The sequence below is a fragment of the Oreochromis aureus genome, linkage group 20, assembly GCF_013358895.1.
Source record: "Oreochromis aureus strain Israel breed Guangdong linkage group 20, ZZ_aureus, whole genome shotgun sequence".
In the NCBI taxonomy this organism is placed as follows: Eukaryota; Metazoa; Chordata; class Actinopteri; order Cichliformes; family Cichlidae; genus Oreochromis; species Oreochromis aureus.
Genome location: NC_052961.1, coordinates 14,711,892 through 14,738,726, shown reverse-complemented (window position 1 = coordinate 14,738,726; position 26,835 = coordinate 14,711,892). Strand labels below are relative to the sequence as shown.

The following is a 26,835-nucleotide window of genomic DNA, read 5'->3' as shown; positions in this document are numbered from 1 at the left end:
TATGACTCATCTATTCATAACAACCCATTGGCTAATGTAGTTAATGTTATGTTGCAGATAAAGCCATCAGGCATCCTGGTGTTATTTGTGGTCAAAACAATCATACATGAAATAACTTTATGACCATGTTAAACATCGCTGTAATGGTATCATACACAACTAAATGATGTCTGATGCCACTGAAAAGGGAACAGAACGAAAGGACACATTCAATTTAAGTGGAAATTTGTGGATAAATGACACAAGTCAACAAAACACAATATCTGTATCATTGTTTGTAGATATTTTTTAATGTGAAAATTTTACATGCTATACCTTTAATTAAAGGTACAGTGCTACAGTGCTTGATTGAATGTGCTACTTTTTTTGGGGTGTTCTCATTTTTTGTCCCAAATCAAATACATAAGACCGTAAATTGACCCTACATGTATGAGTACAGCGTTAGCCCTGTGCTAAGGTTGTATCTAGCAGCTCATAGGGGTGCGGTACTTGCAGGGTGAACTGTATATACTGTACATATAGCACTTATGTAGTTACGCAATGCCAACATTCAAATTCAAATGTTATTTGTCACACAACAAGTCACACAGATGAGTTATGAATGGGTGCTTATGTGTTCTAGAATATTTGGCAACATTTACAATTAACTGAGCACAGAAAAAGAATTGGTGTCTGATTATTAATTGTTGCTCTCTGCTGCAGATAAATATGTTGTGCAGAAACATCAAACATAATCATTCAGTTAGAAGTGTGTATAGTACCATCAGCAAGCAGGGAAATGGTGAGCAATCATGCCTTTGTTGCTGAACTCGTGTCATTCAGCTGGTGAGGGCAGCAGGACGGAAGTGTGTATTGCAAGAGGGAAATGGATATATGCCAGGGCTGCAACTAACAACTCTATTGTTCCTTGATTAAACCTGATTAAAATTAAAATTTTTTTTTTTTTATTTATCAGTTGATCTATGCCAGGATAGTGTTTTCTTGATATGTCATCTTTTGTCTAAAATCACATACAATATATTTTATTTGCAGTAAAAAGTGATTTAGACTGACCAAGTGTTTAATCAAGTAATCACTAAAGCTCCACTGTACTCATTCATCATGCTGCTGGTTAAGATTATCACCATTATATCCATTAAAACACTAATGCTCTTCTAAAGAAAATGTATATTGGGTTCATGTACCCCTACTCAGTGTTGTTGCTGAAGGATAACTAACATGACAACAGATGCCCCGTCATCTAATGTTGGCTTTGTAGAGTTGTGTTGCACAGCTTTAAGTCTCTTTGTCCCTTTTTCTAAACAGATGCATCAAAAATGATTAGTAAGGGATTCAAAAGGATTCACATAATCCCCTTTTTTCAGCCCCGTGGAGTCTAAACACTCTCAGCATCGTTTGCGCAGTGATTTGGCTCTCTTCTCTCAACAACAGGTTGAGCCTTTCTAAATACAAAGTTAGTCTCAGATAAGAAACACTATTTTTTTTTCCTCTCTGTCTCATAGACCCACACTCACCCTCTTTCACCCTCTTCCGCCTACGTCTGCTATTTGAAAGCCCACAGAGCAGCAGAGGTATCATATGCAGCTTAATGTAGATAGTTTTTTTTTTTTTTTTTTAAGTCTCTGATGCTACCAGGGGTTCATGTTCAAAAATAATGCTGTAACTGTGGACGGACTGAGTTTATTCTTCCCAGTGGGACTGACTCCCACACTTCCAGAGTGAAGGTGAAATTCCTTTATAAAGGCTGTGGTTTCTAGTGGCAACAAGCTGCCTGTTTCCCTCTGATCCCTTCCTGTTTGAAGGCAGAGGGAGAAAAGAGCCAGAGGTCACGTGGAATCACAAGAGGTTGCACTTTAAAACGTGTCTGAGGTCCTTGTTTTAATGCAGCATAACTTATTTATTTTCTAAATATCTCTTAAAGCAGTTGTTAGATACCTAAATCAACCTGTTCCTGTCCCAACTTGCACTAATGAACCCCATGGTGATAGGCTTTCAGTAAAAGAGTCAGGGTGCAGTCCCTTTTTGATAAAGTTAATCTTAAGCTAGTAAAAGGTTTTAGCTGTCCACTTTTAAACAAAATTTAAACAAATTCAGTGGACGAATTGAAAAGTGTCTTTAAGTTTGCCTTCCCGTAACAGTATCCTCCTCCTGAGCACAAGTGGTGGAACGGTTTTAAAAACAAAAAGAGGAAATTTTGATCTATTAAGGCTTAGATGCTCTCTATTGTGAAGAGCTAAACTTTATAACAAGTTGAGATACACATCTGTAGTTTTGCACAAATGAAGTACATCAGATTGGTGTTAAATGTTGTATGTTATGTTGCATACACTCACAAGACTTTATTGGGTACACCTTACTTGTACTGGGTTGGACCTTTTTTTGCCTTTTTGTCTTTTTGTGGCATAGATTCAACAAATTGCTGTAAACATTCATTAGAAATTTTGCTTTATGTTGACATGAAAGCATCTCCAGTTGCTGCGGATTTGTCAGATGCACATCCATGATGCAAATCTCTCCTTCCACCACATCCCATAGGTTCTCTGCTGGACTGAGATCTGTGACTGGGGAAGCCATTCACGTACAGCAAACGCATTGTCATGTGCACAAAACCAGTTTGAGATGATTTGAGCTTTGAGACATGGCAAGTTATCCTGCTGAAAACAGCCATGAAAAGATTGGTACGCTGGCTATACATAGATGGACATGTTTAGCAGCAATACTCAGGTAGTGGTGCTAGATTGGCATACTTTGGGCCCCTTAATACCAAACAATGATACCACTGATAAAAGCCAGGACTGATGCCTGGTTTAATGTTGTTTACATCAGATTCTTACCCTACCATGTGAATGTCACAGCAGAAATCAAGAGTCATCAGACCAGGCATTTTGGTGAACCATTGTTTAAAGCAGTCTGATTATCTTTTCTAAGAGAACTGCCACTTACTGGATTTTTTTTTTTTAACGATCATTCTCTATAAACTCTAGAAATGGTTATGAGGGAGTTTATGAAATACTCAATCCAACCTATACTCAAAAGGCACAGCCAGGCCTCATTCAAAGTCACTTAAATCACCTTTCTTAAGCATTCTGATGCTCATGTTTGAAGTTGAACAACATAAGACAAGTCAGTATGTCCAATATGGCCTACCTGGGTCTGGACACGCTTTAAAAAAACACACCATCTCAAGAGGTTCAGTTCATGGTTAAATAAGGGTTAATAAATAAAATATGTATGTTTCCCCCCCTTTGCATAAAACTGTACAATTTTACTTTTCTCCTCATTTTAGTTTGTTTACGTCTTCTTGACTTTAGATGGCAATCATTACAATCCTTTGTGTTAAGTTTCGAAGGTTAGGAGGGCTTTCGTCTTTCAGCTTAAGTCTCCTCCTACAGTGTAAACTTAATATTGTTGACCCACAGCCTACGTGCTGAGCCTGATGTCATGCTCAGAGTAAAAGATTCAAGGCCACGGCTTAGATACACTGATCCCCAATAACACCTCTAGTGGGCTAAAGGGTGTCTGGTTACCCGGGGCCAGAGATTTGCCATAAGATGTGTAATAATGCAAATGATTTCTGAATGCATAAAATTGCTCTCAGCTGTAGTGAGATGCCCTACAGCCTGATGACTTGGCAGATTTAGCTCTTCAGTTGCACAAAGTGTGCATTGACCCTGACATGCATTCGCCTTACCATTCCTTATGGGTGTGCGCCTTTAACACAGCCTCTGGTATGACATTTCAGCTCGTGTGTAGGTGGTTTCCAGGCTGTTGACAGCTGATGATGACCTGCCAGAGCTGAGGAAATACGAGACATGTTGGTCAAGTTGGAGGTATTACTACTGTTAGTAAGTGAAGGCCATATTATAGGGCTTGAAATGATTTACATAGATTGGAAACCATCTTATGACAACATCTGTCTTATTAGTAAACCGCAAGAGAGTGAGATCCTCAGTACCTATACTGGTTTGACACACTGGTGTTGTAGTCAATATCAGTGTGACTATTAGTGCCATGTGTGCTGTAAATAATTCATTCAGGCACTTGTTGTGGTGTTGAACACAGATGCAGAGGTGTCCCTTAAACAAAGCTTCCTCAGTAAACCTACGACATCGTCCAGCATAATGTTAAACCAGCAACCTGATCGTGACTCACTGCTCATCTTCAGTTTTCTTCCACATCACTACCTTGCTGCCTAGATTTGTTGATCAGCTAGCGTGGTTGTGCAACCTATACCTCAGAGATATAATGGTATTTATGGCCCTGTACAGTCACAAAAGACCAACATAATGGTTCCCCTGTTCTTTGCTGTTCTTTTTATTTGTAGCTTCCCGCCTCACAACCTGTTACATGCTCAACTATTACACCCCGAATACCACCTGCTGTTTCTCTTGTTCCCATTGTGTGTGTGTGTGTGTGCTAATGTATGTGTTTGAGGTTTTCTTTTAACATTTTCTTTTCATTTATTTTTAAAATTTTAATGCAAATATACAATAAGAGTCAGGTTGGTAACAGAGGGTATTCTCTTAGAAGATATAAAATCTGCTATATTGGACATTTTAAGGTAGACTATGAAGTACACTCGATTTTGCTTTTTTTTAGCATTCATTATATATTTGTGAGTAATGTGTAAAGATTACATTAATTCAGTTCAATTCAGTTTTATTTATACGGCACCAAATCGCAACAACAGTCACCTAAAGCTGCTTTATGACCATTAATGCAGATAAACGGTGCAATTGTCCAGTGACAGCCTCTTGTGTCATTAAGTAAACACAGATCTGTTTTTTTGACGTCTGCGTGCAGGAACAGATGATTGCACATCTTCCGGTTTGTCCTGTTCCTGGAAAGCTGAGACCAACTTTGGCACCAGAGCCTCCCTGAGGGTTTCACCTTGCACAATCGGGCGTTGTGCCTACCCTTTTCATAGAACTTCCTGCTGTACACCTTCTCATTTAGACACATTGTACTGAGCGCCTGGGTTGAACCTGACACGACCAGGCGAAACACGCCACAGACGGCTGGATGCCTTTGATCCAGTCGGGCCCGTTCCACTGCCTGTGTAACCCTCTGTCTCTCTTTTCTCGCTTACACACTCTCTCTGTGTTGATACAAAGAGTTGTCTCTCTTATCACACTTTGTGCAGTGTGCTGAAGTCATCTCCTTCACTGTCACAGCTGACACAACTGTGCTATTCTCTGCCACCCAACCACACACACATGCACACACGCACACATGAATAGAATAACGATTGTTCCTGTTTCCTGCGTATGCTGTCATTACACAGCTGTTGAATGAGATACGGTCCATTTTCCATCGGTCAAATGCATCACACACAAACACACATGTAGTTACATCCACTTATACCCAGTATAATCCTTGCTATCTTTTTTTTTTCGCTGTCTTCCTTCTCTGTCTCTGTCTGATGCAAGCATGCACGCACATATTTGTCCACGCACGCAAACGCAAACACCGACCGAACTCTCTGGCCTAATTCCTCTCTTATTGATGTGTGTCTGTCAGTGAAAGAGGCACAGCACAAAGAGCAGCGATGGGCCTGTGTGTGTGCGCTCAGAGCAAACAAAGAGCGGTCTATTCCACGCCAGCTCTCAGACTCTTCTGGAAACACTGCATTTGCTTGTTTAAGCTATAGCCATATTTTGAGTCCACCAACTGTATGTTCAGCAATGAACAACAACATGGCTGCTTCAGTGTCAGTGAATGCAAGCCAGATTGACCTCTACTTTGGGTTCTTCATGCACAATGTCCTGTTTAGGAACAAAATTTAATGGCACAGTCCTCATGTGGCAAAACTTACATGTAGATATTTTAATTATGGAGCTCTTTCTCACATTTTGCGTATTTGCAGATTGTCTGTTTTATCATTTAACTGCTGTAGCGCTCAGTATTATTGCTCTCGAGCTCCAGCCCTTTTTAAATAATCATGTTTTATTATTTTTGTGTAATATTAACAATAATGGGTGTCATTTTTCGCAAACTGGTGGTGAATCTGTGTTATAAAGCCATTTTGTCTGAATGATTCTGCAGATGTTTTCTATCCAGAGAGCTTAAATGAACATTTACAGTGTGGTATATAATATATTGCCAAGCAGAGCAACTGAACAGAGAGAAAGAGAAACCTTCAATAGAAGATGATAGTTTTTTTATGTGTTCATCACAATATCTTTCATTTTTTAAATTGATAAACTGAGTCAAGTTGAGCCGAGCTTTTTCCTCTATTTCTCCAGTTAAGCTGGCAAATGAGAAGAGGACAAATGGCAGCTCAGTTGACTGGTGTGAGACACAGTGTTGTGAACAAGAATGTGTGTGTGTATTTATATGAGGGTGACAGAGTTCCAGAGAGGCCGTTGTTCATGTGGTGATTTGTGATTTACCTTTGGCAGCGTTGCAGAATTTCTGAGCAACATGCTGACTCACACAGGCCGCTGACCCTGGTTGTCACTGACGCTGTTGATCACTGATAATCATTATTATGTGGTGAGCAATCAAAATACATATTTTCACTAACAATTTCTTCCAGTATCCTGGTCGGTATACAGTCATGAAATGAAGTAGCTTATGTCAGAAGAACACAGCTGCTTCTAAAGATCCATCTGACATTCTAATGTTCTCTCTTCATAAAGGTGGATTGGCAAGGCTTGCTTAAACTGAACAAAGATGCAAGCATCAAGTCTGACAATAAAGGGTTGTCCTCTAAAGACTCCTCAAAGAGGATTTGGTTTGATAATGAAACTGCAGGCAATCAAGAAAACACCCAATCCTGTAGTTGGGATCAGCCTGGGGATGAAGAAGGGGATTTATTAATACAGATGGATGGATGGATGGGTACCGGGGTTGAAACAAGACTTCAGTATCAGCTTCAGCTTCAGGATGGGATTCACTTTTATGCCTTTACTCGCAAGCTCTGAAACAAACTTAATGCTTCATCATCAGTGATTCACAGTTCCCTGTCGCTCACTGTGCCAGCGGACGATGCATGTGCGAAACGGTCTTCAAATATGCATGTATTATTGAGTACGGTGTACAGCTTATGCATAACTTGTCACCTTCTGTGAGAAACAGCTCAGTTGGCGAGCTTGGTTGCATAGAAAACAACATATTTCGAGCACGTCATCATGCATCTTTATTCAGTCTCATATTTAGTCTCATCATGGGAAGACTGTATCCGCATGAGATCAGCTGAAGAAAGTTGTTTGTTAATCTAAATAAAATCAAAATCAAAATAGTCTGCACATTGCACAGAACTGAATTCCATCATCAAATATTTATATTTATTAATTTAGTAAGAGATGTAAAGTTAAGTATTCCCAGCAGGATTGGATACTGCAATAATTTGATATTATTATTTATTATGGAATACTTGCCAGCATAAAAATTGTAAGTACTAAATTTAAAGACCCTAGTTAGCACAACGATATTAGGAGTACAGCCAGCAGCCAGCACTCAGGTGACTAAAATAAACCTGCTTAACACCTGTCTCACACTCTCTGACTCTCACTTTCTCTCTCTCTCTCTGGCAGGTAACAGTTGCACTTAACTGATTGGCACCGTCCTATATCAACTCATAGCCTCCAAATTAATCATATTAGAACCCTCTGGCCTGAATTTGTCAGTCAAGCTAAGAGATAAGATTTAGGCAGTGAAAGTAAAAGCATCTGTGTGCATGTGTTTTACCTTGCTGAATTGAATGGAATGTTTTTATGTGCATGAATGCATCTTGTTTTGGTGTTGACAGTGTAGCTGTTGCAAGAACTGACATGACACTTGGATATAGCTTCATCCTCCACACCCTTCTGTCTGTTGTGAGATGTGTGTGAGTGAGTGTGTGTGCTTGACTGATAAACCTTGCGTTATTCTTTATGGGCAGGCAGTGCAGCTAAAGGAATGATATAGTTTGGGTATATAGCTGTGCCTCCCCAGGGTTTTGAATGTTCTAGACTTGCTTGCTTGTTTTGCTGTCCTTAATGGGAGGGAGACTCAGGCTGCCTGCCCATCTATGAGGTGATCACTGATCAACCAATAAGGAAGACTGCTTCTATTTTAGCAGGTGTGTTCTCTGTTAGTTTTGCCAATGACTTGTATTGTGTCAGAAGGTGCAGGATATCATGCACTCTGTGACACTATATATGTTGTTCCTGGTGAGGAAATCCTTGTCCCTCGATACTTCCTCAGGGCAAGGACAAATTGCCTTTGGGGATTTGAAATTACTTCCTTGAGAAGCACATAAACACATGCAAACATACATAAAGGTGTGCCTCCCATTATCCTAGATCTTCTGTTCGGTAGAGCGTACATATTCACGGGAACTGATTGGAATCAGGAAGAGGCGCTGATATTTCTTATGAAGTCAACGACTGATGATTGAAACTCTGAATCTTAAAAATGACTCAATCTTTGGTCTTTTTCCATCTGTCCATCTCCCTCTTAGGTAACCCAGAAGAGTGAGTCACATTAGAATGACAGTTTGGCTGATGGTAGGTGGGTTTTTCTCCTTCTGATGTTAGTCATCATCTTTTTTCCCTTCTCTCACTCCTCTTTTCATCTCCTCCTTTTTTTTTTACTATTCTGATTGCTTCCCATCCAGGCTGTTTATAATCTTAACCTGCACACTTATGTATACTTTATTTTTTGTCTTTTTCTTGCCTCTTTTGTGTTATTGTACTTGTGCTAGTTGTGCTAGTTTGCCAAGATCCAGCTTAACTTTATTCCTACTTAATAACTGATAATGACATATTGAGATTGAATTGATATCAATTATTTTCAAACACTGGAACAAAAATCTTAAGATGCAAATGTTGTTGATGTGAAAGTTGGGGTTGCACTTGGATCTAGGTACCTTTTCATCCACTCATAATCCATCTCCTTTCTCTCTGTTAGACCAGAATGACCACTTGTTCCTGAGTCAAAGATGCATGCTACCTTTTGGATCCCTCTGACCACCAATGAGCTGATCCAACCCTCCCATCACAGTCCCATCACCACTTCCATTGTCCTCTGCTGTTTTCTAGTCTTCTCCCCTCAGTCAGTGATCTAGTCTGACCATCTGCATGCCTGACAGAGAGGAAGGGAGGCATTCGCAGGTTGTTTGATTGGACAGATTCTCCCTGCTATTCATGAAGTGTCAGCAGGGAAATATGCAGCAGGGGGAGAAAAGTCAAATGGAGCCAGAGGGGGTGGGACCCAGTTCAGGTTCTGTGACAAGGGGGTCACAAGGCTCAGGTTTGAAGAGGGCCTTTTCCGAGTCAGATCACCCTTCCTTGATTAAGATGAGCCAAAACGCCAGGGCGAGCATGGGGGTTCTTGGCCAGGGTTTGAAGCAGCTGTTCCAACAGCAGCGTAAACGTCTCTCCCTCTCTCGCTCCACCATCACTTCCTCATCATCCTCCTCATCTTCCTCTGTGGTGTCAGCATGTGGCACTTCCCCTTGTGCTCCCGAGGATGCCTCAGGGTCTTGTTGTCCTGACTCTGACATCTTCTCTGCTCCTATGGTTCCTTCTGCAGCTGGCCAGGGCTCAGCCGCTGCAGGCATGATGAGGCGTGGGACCAGCCTGCAGAGCCGGCAAAGTAAGGGTTCTGGGTCGGGATCTGGGAGTGGAGATCGTGATCCTCTTCTGAAAGGTAGCCCTCAAGCCCCGCAACGCCGCTACACCCATGATCCACAGCAGCATATTAGCCGCCCACGCTCCTCCTCCACTACCGATACCACACCCAGCAGCCCTGCCCCAGGATATTCCAGCGGCGATGCATTGCTGTCATCAGGTTACCAGTCCACAGAAGAGACAGACAGGGTAGGTGACAGCAGTCATTAATCATAATCACTACACAAGTTTATCGATGTGCCTCTTTTTTCTTTTCACTAGTGTCACACCTCATTTGTCAGTGAACTGTCAAACAAAAGCTGAGGTTCATTTTGCTGCTAATGTAAATTTCCCTGCTGTTCAGCAGTGAACGCTCTGAGATGGGCCTGCTCTGTGTCATTACTGCTGTTGGATTTTCCCAATGCTGACTATTATTCTCGCAAAATTGAGCTATTATTCAAGGCCATATGTCTAGCTTGCTAGCAAAACACATGCACACACATGTGCAGCAGATATAACAATGTACTCCAAGGTCTGGCTAACTTTACTATCAAGAGAGACATTTTCGAGCAACTTTTGACATATTATAATAAAGGTGGCAGCCTATTAAATATAAATTAGCACATTAACCTCAGTAATAGGTATAAATAATTCAAATCTTTTACCACATGTGATCACTCTGCAGTGGGCTGTTTGCATTTTTAATTTTATAATATAATAACATATGTTGTGTTGCATGTGTAAAAATACAGAACTAAAGCATCAAAAAAAGTTTACTTATTATGTACTTTTATTTATTCACTTATTTATTACCAACAAAACTGAACAATATATTTTATTTTTTAGCCAAGAGTCGACCTTTAAAGAAGAGTGACTATAAAGATATTATGGCCAATTTGAATTCTACCACTTGTATTTTAATATCTGTTATTTCAATATATCCATTTATTCAGTATACTATATTCTCCATCCTCTGAGTGTGTCCTCTCCCTGGATGTGGAGAAGGCATTTGACCATGTAGAGTGGGAGTATCTATTCACAAGCTTAGAATAAAATTTAATTTTGGACCTAAATTGGATAAAATTGCTATATCTCTGCCCTTCAGTCCATCTTTGATTCCAGCCACAGAGCAAGCATTCCAGTAAGCCAACATAGAGGCAGTGAAAGTGAATAAGTCTGTCCACGTATTGTTTGGAGTTCATATCTACTGGTTACTGAAGTCATTTAATTGTATATACATCTATGACAGCCATGAAAAATGAGATTCATCAAAATTAAAAGAATAAGACAATCAGGCCACAGACATATTAAGTGTTTCTTTAAAATCCTTGTATTGGCTGCACATTTTTGCAGTCACTTAAATGATGAATAAAAGTTCAGATGTTGAAAAAAAAATCCAATTAATTTCCATGTTCATATTTATCAGTTAAAAAAAAAACTAAACCAAAGTGAGCCACAAGAGATGGGCAAAAGAGCTGCATGGGACTCCAGAACAGCAGGTTCAGTCAGTGTTGAAATATAGGCTCAGGATTAACAATAGGCACATGCCCATATGAACACAACTAGAGGTTTAGCTTGTTTTAATTTAATTATAAAAAAAATCATTTTCTATCATGCATCCACTTGAAGTAATAAAGGTCATAATCCAGCCTTTGTTCTTTGTATAAATACTTTCCAAAAGTTTATCTGAAAGTAATTTTATGTGATGCAGATTATGTAAATGTCCTGTAAAATTATGCAAACAGCTATTTTACCTGTTTGCATCTTTGTTTTACAGCAATTCCTTTTCACTGAATGTACATAATAAATGGTTTTTTTAATGACAGGAATCGACAACTATTCCCGTGTAAATATAGCTGTTATTATCAGGCAGTGGTGACAACTTAACAGTACCCTTTGCATATGAGTCTCACTTTGAGTTTTGGTTTGCCCTACACTTACAGCAAATGCTACACAGTCAGATTTTCTACACATCGACTCATTCAATGATTTTTCTGTACTCAGCTTTTCCAAAGCTCTGAAATAAATTATATGGAACATATTTCAAATATACTGTTTAGCTTGAAGACAGCTTTCTACTTTCTGTCTTAAATAACTTCATTAGGTTGTCACCTGGATTGCTAAGCAATAAAAAAAAAAGTTAAATTACTTTCCCACCTTATTACTGTGCTGTCTTTATGTTCATTCACAAAAGTACTGTAAGGTGTGGCTTCTATGAGGATTGCATGAGGAAAGGAAGATTAATAGTTGCTGCAATTCAGTAGTTACCAGCTTCAAAATTCACCTATTAAGTAAAACTTGTGTAATAGATTTGCAATATTTTTGATTGCTGTGTAACTGGATCATTAAGGGTAGACTGGTGTGACATTTCTGCAATGTCTGTTCCTTAAACTTAAATCTGACTTTTTCACTTTTCTATTCCACAAAAAAGGTGATGTTTCAATGACCATGAAATCTCATCCCCTAACTTGTGTGTTAATTACATTGACATTGCTCACTGCTTTGTTTTGTCGCTTTTTTGTGGTGCAAAAAAATTTAAAACTGCAGACCCCACAATGTGTAAGCCATTGATATTCGTTTTTCTTTTCCATTATTGGCTTGTTTTCCGCCATTTAGCTGCCGTTTCTTAATGGAAGTGCTTTTCTCTTCCTAATTTGCTTGTAAAAATTGACCTTAAGTTCTGACTTTAACCACCTTTGGTGTTCCTGACTCCAGTTGTTTTTCATGACCACTAGAGGGCGCTGTTAGATCAGCCTTCCTGCTGTGAGCAGCACTGGGCTTGGTTCATGTGTTGGGAGTGTTTGCTTTATGAGCTCATGTTTGTTGTAGACCAGACTGATCCTTTTGGTTAATGAAGTAAGCCATGCCAAGAAAAAGTATCAATGTGTCTTAGACAGAAGGATGTCTGGCTATCTGGCTTTTAAGCCAGTGGTGGGGAGTAAGTCTAGACCAGTGGGCTTTGATATCCACATTAAGCGGCAGCCTATAATGTGTGAGCTAAATTTAGTAAAGCCCTCTCCTCTTTCTTCATCTGTAAAACCAAGTATACTTCATTCCTGCATGAATGACCTCACCTTGAGTGACAGAGCAAGGCTGAGAGCCAGACATCTGTGCTCCATTAGTCTTGCTGCTGTGATGGACGACCATCAGGCTTTCTGAGTTCTGCTGCTTGACCTTGGCAGAGGTTATAACCTGTCTGGCTCTACTCTTAACTACCATCATAGTCATGTCTCCGCAATACAACGCAGCAATGCAATTAAGGTTATCGAGCGGTCGCCGTGGTTACCCTGAAACTATCTTCCTGGGACTACGCCCTGCTTAGGTTGTCATAGTAACAGCGTGGTTGACCTTGGAGGTGTGTGAGGTCTGCTGCTAGTGGAGGTTGAGGGTTGCATCAAGAATGATGGATGTTCGGTGAACGATCAATTTTCTTCATTGATCGTCGCACTTCTTTTTTCTTTCTTGCTTTCTCCCTTTCTGAACATTTTCCCCTCCCCTCTCCCCTCATTATTCCTCTGTCTTTCCCTCCCTGTCCCCCTCCTCTGTCCCTGGAGAGAGTTAATACAGATAGTCAGCTGGTCCCTCCTCCTTCTCCTCCTCCTCCTCTCCAATCTCCCCCTCCTTCCTCTCATCCTCTGCCACCACCTTCGCTTCACCCCACCCTTCAGCCTACTGACAGGAAGCAGGAGGCAACCTTGCCTTGTCCTAGATGAGTGAGAGCTGTGTGTGAATCACTTCTGTGTTCAGAAGAGGATATGGAGGGTTGTGTGCATGTGTGAATGTAAGACCTCATTTCATCTGTGTTCCAGATTCTCTGAGAGTGTGTGTGTGTGTGTGTGTGTGTTGAAAATCCTTTGTGTATAGACAGCCATGTGGTGTGAGTATTTTGTCTGAGTGACTGTATCTTGTGAGAGAAAGAGAGTTGCTCAGGGGATCACTGTGAATATGAGTAGAGGGCAATACAGCTGAGCTGTTATTATCTCCTTTTGCTCTCCCTCCCTCTTTTTCACCCCCCCCCCACTTGTGTTTGCATAGTAGACGACTAAAGCGGTGTGGACTAGAAATGTGTGTGCACATGGATCTTTGGAGAGGATGGTAGCATGTGTGCCTTCGGCGTGAGTGTGGAGTGTACTATGTGAGGCGGTGTGTACTTTGGTAGGATATCAGCAGAGAGGAGTAGAACAGGGGATCCAGCTGTGGGTCCGTCACTCAGGCAGTCAGGATGGTGCAGCGCTTCAGTCTTCGTAGACAGTACTCCAAGGTAAGCTTAAACACACTTGGCTTGTTTAGTCACTAAAACCATGTGTCTTCCTGTCTCCATGCTACAGATCCATTCACAGCTGAAGCCCGGTTTGTATTACATTTTTGCTGCCAGCCTTGTATTATCTCTGTAATACTTGTGTCATGCATTACCATTTTTCCATCTCTCTCCCTTTCTTCATCTTCCTGCTATTTGATAATATGCCAGAAACTGGGGATTCTTTGAGTTTTGTTCAGAAGAGCAGTCAAAATGAACAAACTGACTCTGTCATGTGCAGAAGCAGTTCATGATTAAGTATAAAGCATTGTTTGCTCACTTCTTTGATACCAGCAGTCTTTATAGTAAACTGATTTTCTTTTGATCCTTCGTTCGCTGTTAAGCAATTCAGTCCATACAGTACCAGAGTGATCAGTGTTTGCACTTGATCTTCGCTCTTGTTAAACAGTAACTCATTCTCCAGTGGTAAGATTGGTAGCATGAAGTCGATTGGCGCCGTTACAGAGGGACGTAATTATTGGTAAATGTTGTGTTTGATTATTGCTTATTAGGGAGCATTTATGACTCACTTACAATAACACTCCGTTGGCTTTGCTCTAAAACTGACTATGGGTTTAATTTATCTCTCCCCTGATGCCAGTGCTGTTAAACTGAGTAGAAGGCTTGTGTTGGAAATCAGCAGCAGGTCCATTAAAAGCCTGCTGTTCTGCAGGTGGTGCTCAGCCTGTGAGATATAATTACAATTAGCTGCTGATTAATTGATTGACTGATTACACCCATACTATTTGTTTTTAACACCATGTTATAATGCTATCATAAGAGGATGTGGAGGGTTGTTGCTCATGTGCTCAGAAATGTCAGCGTGTACATGCGCAAATGCTCCGGGCAGACAGATGCACAGTGTCACTTTTAGAAAGACTAGAACCCAGAGTATAATCTGCTCTAGGTCCTATTCAAAGAGAGATAAAGCGATAGAGTAGGAGTAAAACGATACAGAACGTGAAAGGCTACAAGGTGCGAAATTCTCAGCTTCAGGAAGGCTGACTCATTTTGGACAGGAGATGGTGAGGGACAGCCGAGTAGACTCTGGTGTGATATGAGCTACTGAGTAGAAATAAAAACACCAGCCAAACCTTAAGGCTACTTCTCTCACACTAAGAGTTTTGTATCTGAGAGAGATGAAGCAGTCTTTGTCTTGGGAGATCATAATCTCCTCCAGGGCCTGTCTGCGAATGCTCACTATCTGCATCCCATCCAAAAGTGGGCTGTCGGGAAATACTGGAAAGGAAAGAGGTCGGGTAGGTGACCCCTTCTCTTTCCCTTAAGCCACGTCTCCACATGCACACCTGTGTTCCTGTTCATCCTTTGTGTTCTGTTGTTTATATTTTTATTTTGGCATGCTGTGCTCTGCAGTAGAAGCCACAGATCTGCACAGTTTTATAATTTGCTGATTCAAACTGAAAATGCACTCAAATGTGTGTCTTGTTATAACTGTATCGTAAGATAGGATGTACTTTTTTTGGGTAAGTTATTTAGTTATTAAATGGTTTAAATTAGCTTATTATATTAAATTGAGTATATTTTACATTTGTTTTGAATTTAATACAAAAATTTTGATCCCGTAGTAATTTTCAGTAACAATTTGACTGAAAACTAAACATGAATCTCAGAATATATGCAGCTCTTTTGCCTTAGTGACAACATTAACTCAGGCTGGCAGGGACACCGTGAGCTTGTGCAAAACCTGTTGATAAATGTTTTCCTAACACGATATGACAGTGTTGTGTTGTCTGTCTTTCTCAGTCTTATTCTATCCATCCATTTTAGCCAGTTGAAGGTCGCTGGGGGGCTGAAGCCTATCCCAGCTGTCACGGGGTGGAAGGTGGGGTACACCCTGGTCAGGTCACCACTATATTCTAGGGCCAACACACGCAGATAGACAATCATTAGCACTCACAGTTACACCAGTTTACTTAACATACATATCTTTGGGCTATGGGAGGAATCCGGAGTACCCAGAGAGAACCGGGGACGGGGAGAACATGGAAACTCCACACAGAAGAGCCCAGCTGGCTGGTGGATTTGAACCCAGCCAGACCACCAGAAGCTTTGCTAATCTCTGCAGCACTGTCCCCATGTGCTCAGTGGGGTTAAGGTCCAGTGTCCTTGATTTTCCTGGCTTTATTTAATTGTTACAAAGCTTTGAGGCATGTTAGGCTTCATAATCGTGTTGTATGAATCTTTCTCTAAAAAGATGGATGCACCAGAGGATGTAGCATCTCTGAAGCACAGGTTGCTCTTTCTCCTTAGTCAAATTGTCATTCATTGAGTCATGTAATCAACTCCAGACTAAAACACCCCAACAGTGATTCTTTATGTATTGATAGTATCATTGTCTCTCATTAAATTTACCAGTATCACCTTTTCCATTCAAACACTGTGAAATGCAGGCACGTTTTAGCATGAGGTTTTGCTATTTCTTTTTTTTTTTTACTCTCCTGACATATAGTTTAGAGATGGCTGCTCCTGCTCTGAGCTTCTTAAGGTAAACATCTTGTATCTATAGCTTCTTCAATGTGATCAGAGACAAATTGATCTCTGACTAGCAGCCATTGTAGGAATCCTAATATGGGAGATACGTGGTACATGATGAATCCATCTAGGTGTCTGATGACTCTACAGTTGTTGGATGCATTGATTGGAGGATGTGTTGTAATACCTTCCCACCAACCGCAGTATCTTAGGGTGGTAGGCAGCTCTGGGGACTGATGCGAACTGAACTGTCTGCAACTTAGCATCACAAAATAACAGATCTGAGGGTGGGTTGGAGATCCAAAAAGTCCCCATTACTCCTCTTTCAATAATGAAAGAGTTCATTCTTTTCTTTGTGGAGAATCCGGTCCTTCTGTAGTCTATAAGGGACATGTGCTCCATTGGGTTTCCATTAGGTTTTAAATCGGTAAGTGTTGTAGCCAGTTTCAGTGTGTGTTTTCTGTGGTCAGATTGTTAATGATGTCTGGGAAAGTATAGATGTTTATGTAATAGCTTCATTTGGGCTCCTGGTTCACATAGCCTATTCAGGGAAATCGCAAATGCACTGGTTGAATAGAGGAAGTGACAGATTTTCATCTATATGTGGATCTCTCTGTTTGTGGTCACATACATCTTTTACTCTTTCTGTGCTGACTTTTGACATTTAGTGCACCTGAAATTTGTAAGTGTTTGCAAATTCAAATTAAACTCCTATGGTTTTTTTTTTTTTCAAACATTAAGTTACTGCTAAAATAAGTCTAACAATTATTTGTTTTCGGTTAATCAGCTGATAGCAGGTATTTTAGCTTCTTAAATCAAAATTAGTCATCAAAATTAAACTCATTAATTGAAAAATCCATAGCAGCTAATTGCTTTCACACTTCAATTATGCATTTATGATTGGTAATTTTAACAGCTGCCCCTAATAGCACTGCTTTTTAAAGTGTTTGTTAAAAGCAATGACTCGTTAAAGAAGGGTTGATTTTTTGTGTGTTGTTGTGTCAGTGTTTAAGAGAAAAGCAGAGAGGAAAAGTGTCGGTGGAAGGACCCAAACTTCACCTGGTCCCCCGAGGCTTGTTCCGTCCCTGCTACTTTAACATCCCCATCACTGCACTCCCATCATCTCTCACCTCCTCAGGCTATTGGCTGTGTGTTGATGAAAGCGTTTTTGACCTTTGCATCAGGACAGAACAGCTCATCCTTGAACTATTTTAGTGACATTGAGTTTTTTTGAAATCTGCAAAAGACAAGCATGATGTCTCGCTTACCCAGAGTGCTGATGCAAATGAATGGTAAAGTCTTAACAAACCCCTGCCAGAGCAGATTGCCCTTTAGTCACAGGCAGTCAGACTCGTGTATAATCAAACAACTGAGTTTCGATGGACTTTTAGCAAAGAGAGAGCGTGTGTTTGTGTGTGTGGATGCAGGGGAGAGCCACGGGGATGATGAAGCATGTGCTCTTAGTACACACTGGAGGTGATCTCATCCCAGCCTGTTCACTAACCACCAGCCTGTAGCAAATTGGTTTTCAGGCACTATCTGTGTGTTTGTGTGTGTGCTGTCAGGGCACCATCATGACTATGTGGTTGTTGACTTTAACTATGACAGTTTATTACAGTGAAATTAGGATGCAGCATAAAGCAATCAGTTGGCAGCTTTTGATGTTGTTGACTTTCAGGCAGACACTGAAATTTGTTCTCAAATGCTTCTGTCTTCCTTAACTTTCCCCTCCTAGCATTGTAGGGGAAAGTTTTCATTCCTGTCATCATTTCTCACTCTTCTTCTTTCGTTTATCTATGAAAACAAAGTCTTCTCTTCTGTTCATGTAAGTGTGTAAATATTGTCTTATCTGCTTCTTCTGAGATCATTAAGTTCAACTAAAACATCAGTGATGTGTTTGTGTTGTGGTTGATTTAAATTCTATACTGTGGCTGATCATTGATCACCTAAGCAAACGCTTATATCACCAGTGAATTTAATACAATGGATGCTCTGTTCTTTATCACATCCTGTTTTGAGCTCTCTCATTACTTGTATTACTTGCTAGCTGTGACTTTTGTGTGTCTGTGCAAGTATTTGATGCGTTTCCTCAAATAAGCATCCAATTTAGTCAGGTTCTTCACCACTACGAGACACCAGAACATTTTCAGTGCTTGACTTGGCTGATAAATGTAATTCTTTGGCAAGATATTTACTCATCTGGTGTTTTGGTGTTTCCAGAGATTGCAGTAAGGTCTCCCCCACTTCTTGACACTTTGGCAAATTTGGAGTCTGTAATGACCTGCCAACCAGTAAGTGTCATGGCACATCATACCCTATCCCACTTGGATGCTTTGTAAAGATTACTGGTAGAAGTAATGAAGTATGATTATTGTGAGAAGAATTTGTGTCCAATTTTTGCAGAACAGTATGCGGTAAGGTCACCATTTCAAATTTAACCAAAGATATATTTAGAGATATTTCAAACTGTCATCTTGGACTGCCCAAAATCATGCAATATACGTGTCCGTTTGCGGATGTGTAAGCGAATGTTCTACATTTAAATGATTTCTCCTTTTATGCAACTACCTGTAGTTCTCTATTTATTTTTCAGACTCTGAGATTTCTACACTCGTGGGAAATCTCATGCGGTTTCCCCCAGCATCTAAAATTAAACCCGAAGTTTCCTTGCTGAACAAGCATGTAAATCTGCTACACTGCTTGTTACTCATGTGTCACACTTCCTCAGCAGCTTTTCTGACTTCACTGTTTTGATCTCCACACCCCCCTTTACCTTGTCACTGTTTTCCTTGTTTCATGTCTTAGAGGCAGTCCTTCTTAAGCGCTCGCTCTCTCGGGCTTCCTCTCATCTGTGTCCAGTGCTCAGACAGTGTAGCCAGTTACCCGTCTCCATGGTAACAGGGTGATGTTCAAAGAGGGTCGCAGCAGCTTTACTCAGCTGAATGCTTGCAGGTTTGCTGTCAGATCTCGCAGCCACCTCATCTGCTTGTGTAGTGCAATAACACCTTCCTAGAGGAGAGAGAAGTGCTTCCTAAAATTAGACTCCTGTGCAGTTTTCCAGATCTTCCAATCTAATGTTGTACACCTTGTAAATAAGCACTTTCTTGTCAAGTGTGAATGGCATCATATCGCTTGTTCGCTTATATCCTATTGCTTATGATTATTTCCTGTTTTCATTCTCTTTTAATGTAAAATTGGAATTTGGCAGTTTGGCAGAATAAAGTACTTGTATTAGACAATTTACCAGACCCCAGCTGGACTTCTTTACAGTAAATATCTATCTCTAGAGTAGATTTCATGCTTAGGCTTTAGTATGCAGTGTGTGCATACATATGCACTGTGTGTGTGTGTTTCTGTGTTTTCCTTTGTGTGTGCTTGAACTCTCCACCTCTCTGTTTGTGTTCCCTTTGAAGCATATCCTCAGCCTGTTTAATTAAGCTCTTGAATATTCATGTAGTTGTACATATAGGCCAATGCCTTTTTCCGGTCCTGCATGCTGTTAGTATTCACAACACTAGTCTGGCACTCAGGCTCACAGCAAAGGTTAACAGTTAATGAATAAAAAGTCATTTTATGTGTGAAATTCTTGTTGAAATGTCCCTCCAGATGTTATGGTGTGAAAGGAAGAAAACAGGAAAGACCTCTGTGCTGAGCTGGGGTAGAGGATTGTTTGAAACACTGATGCAATGGTGTATGCGTAAAGATCGATGTTGATCAGAAAGATGGATAGACTTGTGGAGAAAAGAAGAAAATCTCTGAGGTTCTTTGTTTTTCCTCTCAATTCCCTCTTAGTTTTCTAATCTGGGTCTGAATGAGGAAGAAGTCTGCTGTGGTTCTTTGCCTCTTCTATTAATAGACAACTGTCTGAACCAGTATTAACCAAGTTCACTTTCAAGTGTGTCTGAATGATGTTATTTATCTATAATCCATATTCCATAATCTTGCGTGTTACTTTGTTACACCTCTTTGTCTCTTGTGAAAAAGAAGCAGTTGAAAGTAGCTTATGTTAGACCTCTTTATCAGATCTTTTCCAGAGATGAACTGCATTTTTGTATTTATGTTTAATTATGTGGCCGCTTGAGTACACTGACACCCCCTCTTAAAATAATATGATTTAACTTTAACCATAGGTTTTTTTTTAAATGTTTTAATTGGGTGTCTGTGCATGAGGTCGCGTGCATATATGTGCACATGTCAGCAAGAAGTGTCTGTGGGTCATCGTTTGTGTATTTATTTTTGGCCTGCAGCTGGTCCTTCCTCTTTGGCCTCATGTGAGTATATGTGACACTGGTGTGGGCACGCATGTGTGTCTTTGTTGTTTTCTCAGCCGTTCCAAGGTTGCTACATACTTGGTCAGTCACTCGCTGAGAATATTTGGGTCAACCTTAACCTACATGTCTGTTCCCCGGACACCGTCCTCTGTCCCGGTCCATCTTTAGTGTGCACACTGCTTGCTTTCATTTATCCAGCTGCCAGTATTAGCTCTGAATTTGATTTCCTTGAGCTTGGTTTTCAAAATAAACTAGCGTGCATCTATCTGATGAAGTGTTTTGTTTAGTTTTCTGCTCCTTTTTCAGATAGACCAGCAGATTGTTTTCAAAGGGAAATTGCTCATTCTGAGAGATGGAGGGCAGAAAAACAGACTCGGAGAGGTCGTGCTCTGCATCCCTGCCACTCCCTGTGCAGTCTATATCATTTGCCTGACTCTGTTGAATTATGGATGAAACTATTTATCGCTGAGCTCAGCTCTGCTCCACTGACCCACTTGCACACACATTTCAAATCTGGTCAGAATCTCTTGGGAAATCTCATCATATTTTCCTTTTTACTAATAACCAGAGCCATTCCTCTCATTCTCATGTGTGTCAGTTTGTAGCAATCCCAGGAATCTCCATTTTCTCACTGTCCACCTCTCACAAGGTCTCCCCTCTGTACTAGACATCACATCATTGAAATGAGTTGTGTGTTTTGTGTCAAGAGAGAGTTTATATTGAATTTGATTGTAGTTGCCTTTTTCCCCTCATTGATATAGACACATCTTTAATTTTCTGACAATATCTCATCTCTTGATCTCCTGTCTTGTAAATTAATATAGGCAATTACATTATTTCTACTTTCCATCTGCATGACATGTCCCTCCTTCCTCTCTGTTCATATTATCAGCCAACAAGTCATCTGTGTGCTTTGATGTTACTCACTAATCAGAGCTGAATTATGTTACAACAAAGGCCTGCACGTCTGTCAGCAGGATAAGTGATAGGGGAAGAATGCAATAAAAATACAACAAAACCTTGAGTTTATTGACAGGAAACCTGTCAGGAAATGAAATACCAGACAAAGCACTAACACAGGGGACAGCAGTGGACACACATCATGTAGCATAGTTAGGCTTTAGCTCCCCCTTGTGGATAATAAGCAAAACTACTCATTGAGTAGTTGGTTGTGATCTAAATTTGTGAGATTCTCTTTAGCTTTATGTTTTGATCTCTTGATCTCAGTAGCTGCAGAAACTAATTTATTAAACCAGGTATTATTTATTAAAATGTAGACCTATGTTGAATATGTCAGATAATATGGTGCATCAATCTTTAATGAGAGCAAGTAGAGTAGCAATGGCAGGAAAGAGGCAGACAAAGCTGTTATAAATTATGGTTGTATTTATTTGTCTCAGTATGCTATTATTTGTGGCAATTCATAGCTATTGATTCACTTAAATGGAACTGGGCCATCATTAAAGTAATAAATGGCATATGTAAGTAAGAAAAATGTTTAATTTTCACCAAAGAAACCCAAGCAGTGTATTTCCTGAGTCACACAACTTGTGTGTATGACTCAGGAAATGCATGCATAACATATGCACGGAATCAAACAATACGTTTGCGTGCATGTGTTGTGAAATTAGTCTCAGTAGACAAGATACCCAGAGCCACCCAACTTTGTTTTTCAAGATAGTCTTAATCTGGAAATGAGAGAAGAAGATTTTCATTAGATTTAGCTGCCCTGTAACGACACAAGCTTCCTACTAGACAAGTGCCTCTACTCATTATCTGTCTTCCTGTTATGAAATCAGCTGCTTCTTAGTGGAGGCTTGCAAAACCTCTGAAACAGTACCCAGAGGCCAGAGCATCCAATAAGTCTGCTTAAAAGTGAGTAGTGAGATTAACACAGAGGCAAAATGGGGAGTGAGAAAAGTGAGAAGAGGCCAGACTAAATAATCCTCCAGGGCCAAAAAGCTGGGACTGCTTGTTCTGGATTCTTCATCTTCCTGCTTATGAATAGGCTGGCTGTGTTTGGGCTTACATACTGCCCCATGGTACCGAACATTGTGCAGCATCCTGCCAGACTAAGTCTGCATTTTGGGTCGGTGCCCTTTCTGTTCCACGTTGCATAACCAGGATGACTGAGTATAAACAGAAGCAGGGCCAATAAATGCCAGCTACCACCAATAGACCAACACCGTGTCTCCCCATGTACGCACTCTTATGTTTTCCTGCACGTATACGCACACTGCTTTGCTGTGTACACTTTGATACATCCATTACTCACATATACCACATTCAGATTTAGAAACTTAATGGAAAACCAGAAAAACAACAAAAAGGTTCAGGTACTACAACATACAGGCCTTTTGAGGCTGTTACAATACAGATATTTAAGTATTTTATGAAACTGTATGGCTGCTGTGTTGACATTGATGTCTACATGACTTCTAAACCATTGTGTGTAGTTCTGTACTGCAGTTTTTTGTTACATATTAGCTGAAGAATAGACAGATATCGGCTACGTCTGTACTAGGCTGATATCAGCCCGTGTAATGGCCTCACCCACTTTATGAGGCTATCATTACTGCAGGTAAATGGGCATGCCATGTATATGTAGTTTTCCATGGTCTCTACAGTAGGCCCTGAACAAGTGTGCTGGCCTGGGACTATTTTTATAGTATTTGCTTAGCAAAAAGTAGCTCCAGTGAAAATAAGGTAAAGTATATCATTAGTTCAGGAAAGCGACTGTATACATCAATCTACACATGAAACCCTTCTAATGATTTGATTGATCCAACATCTAAAATCTGGTAATACTTAAATTCATTCTGCACACATGATTACTTGTCAGATGTCGAATGTTTTGCATTCACGGTTGTCAGTTTTAGCACAGGACATGATAACAGATAATTGTTTGGGTTGTTGTTATGGACATTTCTTTGTTTTCCTTCCTGTTTGGCTCTTGTCGAAGCCAGGAATTGGCTGGCTATGAAGATGTTTCACACTCTTGGATGCCACCAGTTATAAATGTCCCTGTGTATAAAGTGCTCAGGGGTTTATGTAACTGCTAATAGGGCCATTGATTATACTGGAGCCTAGACTAGTGAGAACTGGACAGCCAGAGTTGGAAAGAGGGCTTTTTGTTATGGGGGAAGGTATTGTTGAAGAAGGCCAGAGGCCCGAGTCATGGTTATCTCCTCTTTTAGGCTTGAATTACCATCAGTCTGTGCGGACAAACCTCTCAGTCTTCTGCCTTTATGTAACTGCTCATCTCCTGCCACCAGACCATACTACACAACTTACTGTCACATGGAGCGAGTTGTGGTGTTACCCCTGCATAAAAAAACTAACAACTTTTGTTTAATTCTGCAGTTAGATGCACAATTTCCTTTGCACAAGGACAAATACATGTAACTTGTTGCTCCAGTTATAAAAGCTCAAGGTTAAGGTTTGGTTAGGGTTTTGCATTTTATTGTTAATCTTTGCAGAACTTTCTGTTTATAAAACTTAGAGAATTTATCCTTTCCCAAACCATAGTCCAGTTACATCAGACCCAGTCTCTTCTTTGTCTCTTCTGGATTTTTCCAGAACTTTTTTTGGCTTTGGAGCACAGACCTGGCTTTAATTCAGCGCTAAGCTCTGTCCTCTGAACGACACTTTCCATTATTATGGTCCTGTGCGCTGGCTGAGTAAACACCTCCACACAAGTTGTTTTCTGTGTCTTTGTGTGTGATGTCATCAGCTCACAGCACTGTTAAATCAAAACAGTATATTTTTTTAAGAAAAATAAAAATCCTTAATTTAGTTTAAAACTTGTGTTTTTAGTTTTTAATTAAAACTTTTAAAAAGGACAATACAGATACATCAGACTTGAGCTTTAAATGTCACCATAACAGGCGGTGTGGTTTATTCCATCACAGGTGTTTTAGAGATAGAAATGCATTAGTATATTATTTTTATACATTCTCTGTAAGCGCATTTGAAACCAATACATTTTCCTTTTATTTGACTGAAAAAACGTCTTAAACTTAAGCTTTGTGAAAAAAACTTCACTTTATTAGGTACACATGTTCAACTGCTGTTTAACTTAAAATATCTAATCACTTGGCAGCACTTCATTGCATTTTAGGGAGATAACCTGCTGAACTACAAATTGAGGACCAGAATGGAGAAGAAAGGTAATTTAAATTCATACTGGCTTACCAAAATTGGACAATAGAAGATTGGAAAAATTGCGTCTGGTCTGATGGGTCTCAATTTCTGCTGTGACATTTATATGTTGAGGTTAGAATTTGGTGTAAACAACATGAAAGCATGGATCCATCCTGCCTTGTATTAGTGGTACAGGGTGGTTGTGGCAGTGTAATTGCATGGGGGATATTTGCTAGTCACACTTTCAGTACCAGTTGAGCATAAACCACACATGGGTTGCTGCCCATGTCGATTCCTTTATGACCACAGTGTACCCTGTACCACAGTGTATCTTTGTACAGCACTTTGGCCAACATTTTGTTGTTATTAAATGTGCTATATAAATAAAAATAAAGTTAAAGTACCCATTGTCTGATCGCTGCTTTCAGCAGAATAATGTATCATATCACAAAACTGAAATCATCTAAAAAAAGTTCATTGTACTCAGATGGCCTCCACAGTCACCAGATCACAATCTAATAGAGCGCCTTTGGGATGTGAAGGCAGAGGGGGTCCAGTGGCATACTGCGCCTAATAAAGTGGCCGATGAATGTATGTTGATGACTTTATTACAGTGCTGGTGAGTTTCCTTTGGCTTTGGCTAAAAACCAGTTAGAGCAGTGGTCCCCAACCCCCGGGCCTCGGACCGGTACCGGTCCGTGAGTCGTTTGGTACCGGGCCGCGAGAGTTGAGGCTCAGGTGTGAAATGTATGGTTTTCATGGTTTTTATCGGTTTTCAGCGTTATTTTGTTATCTTTTTAATCATTAACTCGGTTTTCCTGGGTCTTTTCACGTGTGTTATGAATAAATCTTCTTTTTTTCGGTACCGGTACTAGTTTTATTTTGTTGTATTTATCCGCGACACTTTAAAGGCCGGTCCGTGAAAATATTGTCGGGCATAAACCGGTCCGTGAGGCAAAAAAGGTTGGGGACCGCTGAGTTAGAGGATATCACAAATCAATCTATGTAGGAAAGTCACTGATGTATCATAGTAGCCTAAAGGTGTGTCATTGACTGGAAAAGCATGCTTACTCTTTACTGACTTTAAACATCACCAGTTCAGCAGGTCTTTCCCCTTTTCTATATCTCTGCAAGGCAGTTCTTTGTTATTTTTAATAATGTGAGTAATTGTACTGGCTCTAAATAAAACTTATGGAATGACAGGTCACAGAAGCATTTCATTTACTGACCTTGTTGCCAAAAATGTTCGTTATATTCACGCAGATATGAACTGAAATTAATTTACATTCATTTCCAACTTTGCTCTTCAATGCACAATCCAGATGTCTCTTAGTGAAGCTGATATATGCGTATTAATCTTAACTCCTTAGTGGTATCCTAAAAAGTATTGCAACAAGTCAAAATAATATATAAATTATATAAATTACGTTTAATCTGATATCAAAATGTTAAGGATAAAGTTAAGGCTAAATATTCCACAATATGCAAAAGATGTCTAATCTAAAATGAAGACAGAACTGTGTTTTGACACAAAATGGAATAAAATATTCTCTCTATTAGTTTTTGTGAGTTTCCTCTGAGTTTCAGCCAGCTTTGCTTTCAGGTTTTTTTTTTTTCCCCCCCCAGAAAGCGATCCCATTGGTGCTTTATGGGATTTAGGTCAGGACTCTGGGAAGGGGTATTTTAGAGCTTTTATTTTCTCCATGGTGAAATATTCTGTCACTACCTCTGTCACTTTCATTTTTTCGCTTGATTTGGCTGATCCTTTGTTTAAGGTTCAATCCCACATTTGTGTCGTATTGATAAATACAGTTCAGCTAAAACAGTCACAGACATGACTGTCACATCTTTATGTTTTATTAAGTTTTAGTTGGTTTTCCCCTTGTAGCTTAAATTTTGGGTCATTCAACCGTCTACTGTCTATATGTGCAGAGTTAATCCTGGTCGTCTTTCTTTTAGCTTATTCAGCATACTGCACTTTCTTTGAACCACTATTTGTTGATCCTGTTTCTAATCCTCTGTTAAATTAAATGGA

At 40.1% G+C, this 26,835-nt stretch overlaps 1 protein-coding gene across 12 annotated transcripts in view; it reads left to right on the top strand.

Annotated features, from left to right (window-relative positions):
* tmcc1a (transmembrane and coiled-coil domain family 1a) overlaps positions 1-26,835 on the top strand; it is a 46,927-nt gene that overhangs the window by 3,654 nt on the left and 16,438 nt on the right. For 3 of the 12 annotated variants that reach the window (XM_031753600.2, XM_039604502.1, XM_039604499.1), the window contains 2 exons: positions 8,447-8,492; positions 8,896-9,806. In XM_031753600.2, coding sequence (XP_031609460.1) covers positions 9,132-9,806 — 675 coding nt within the window. In that variant the 5' untranslated portion in view covers positions 8,447-8,492; positions 8,896-9,131. Of the gene's footprint in view, positions 1-8,446; positions 8,497-8,895; positions 9,807-13,199; positions 13,858-13,909; positions 15,153-26,835 lie in introns of those variants that run through there. The other 9 variants (XM_039604503.1, XM_039604506.1, XM_039604505.1 and 6 more) reach the window with 7 other exon arrangements.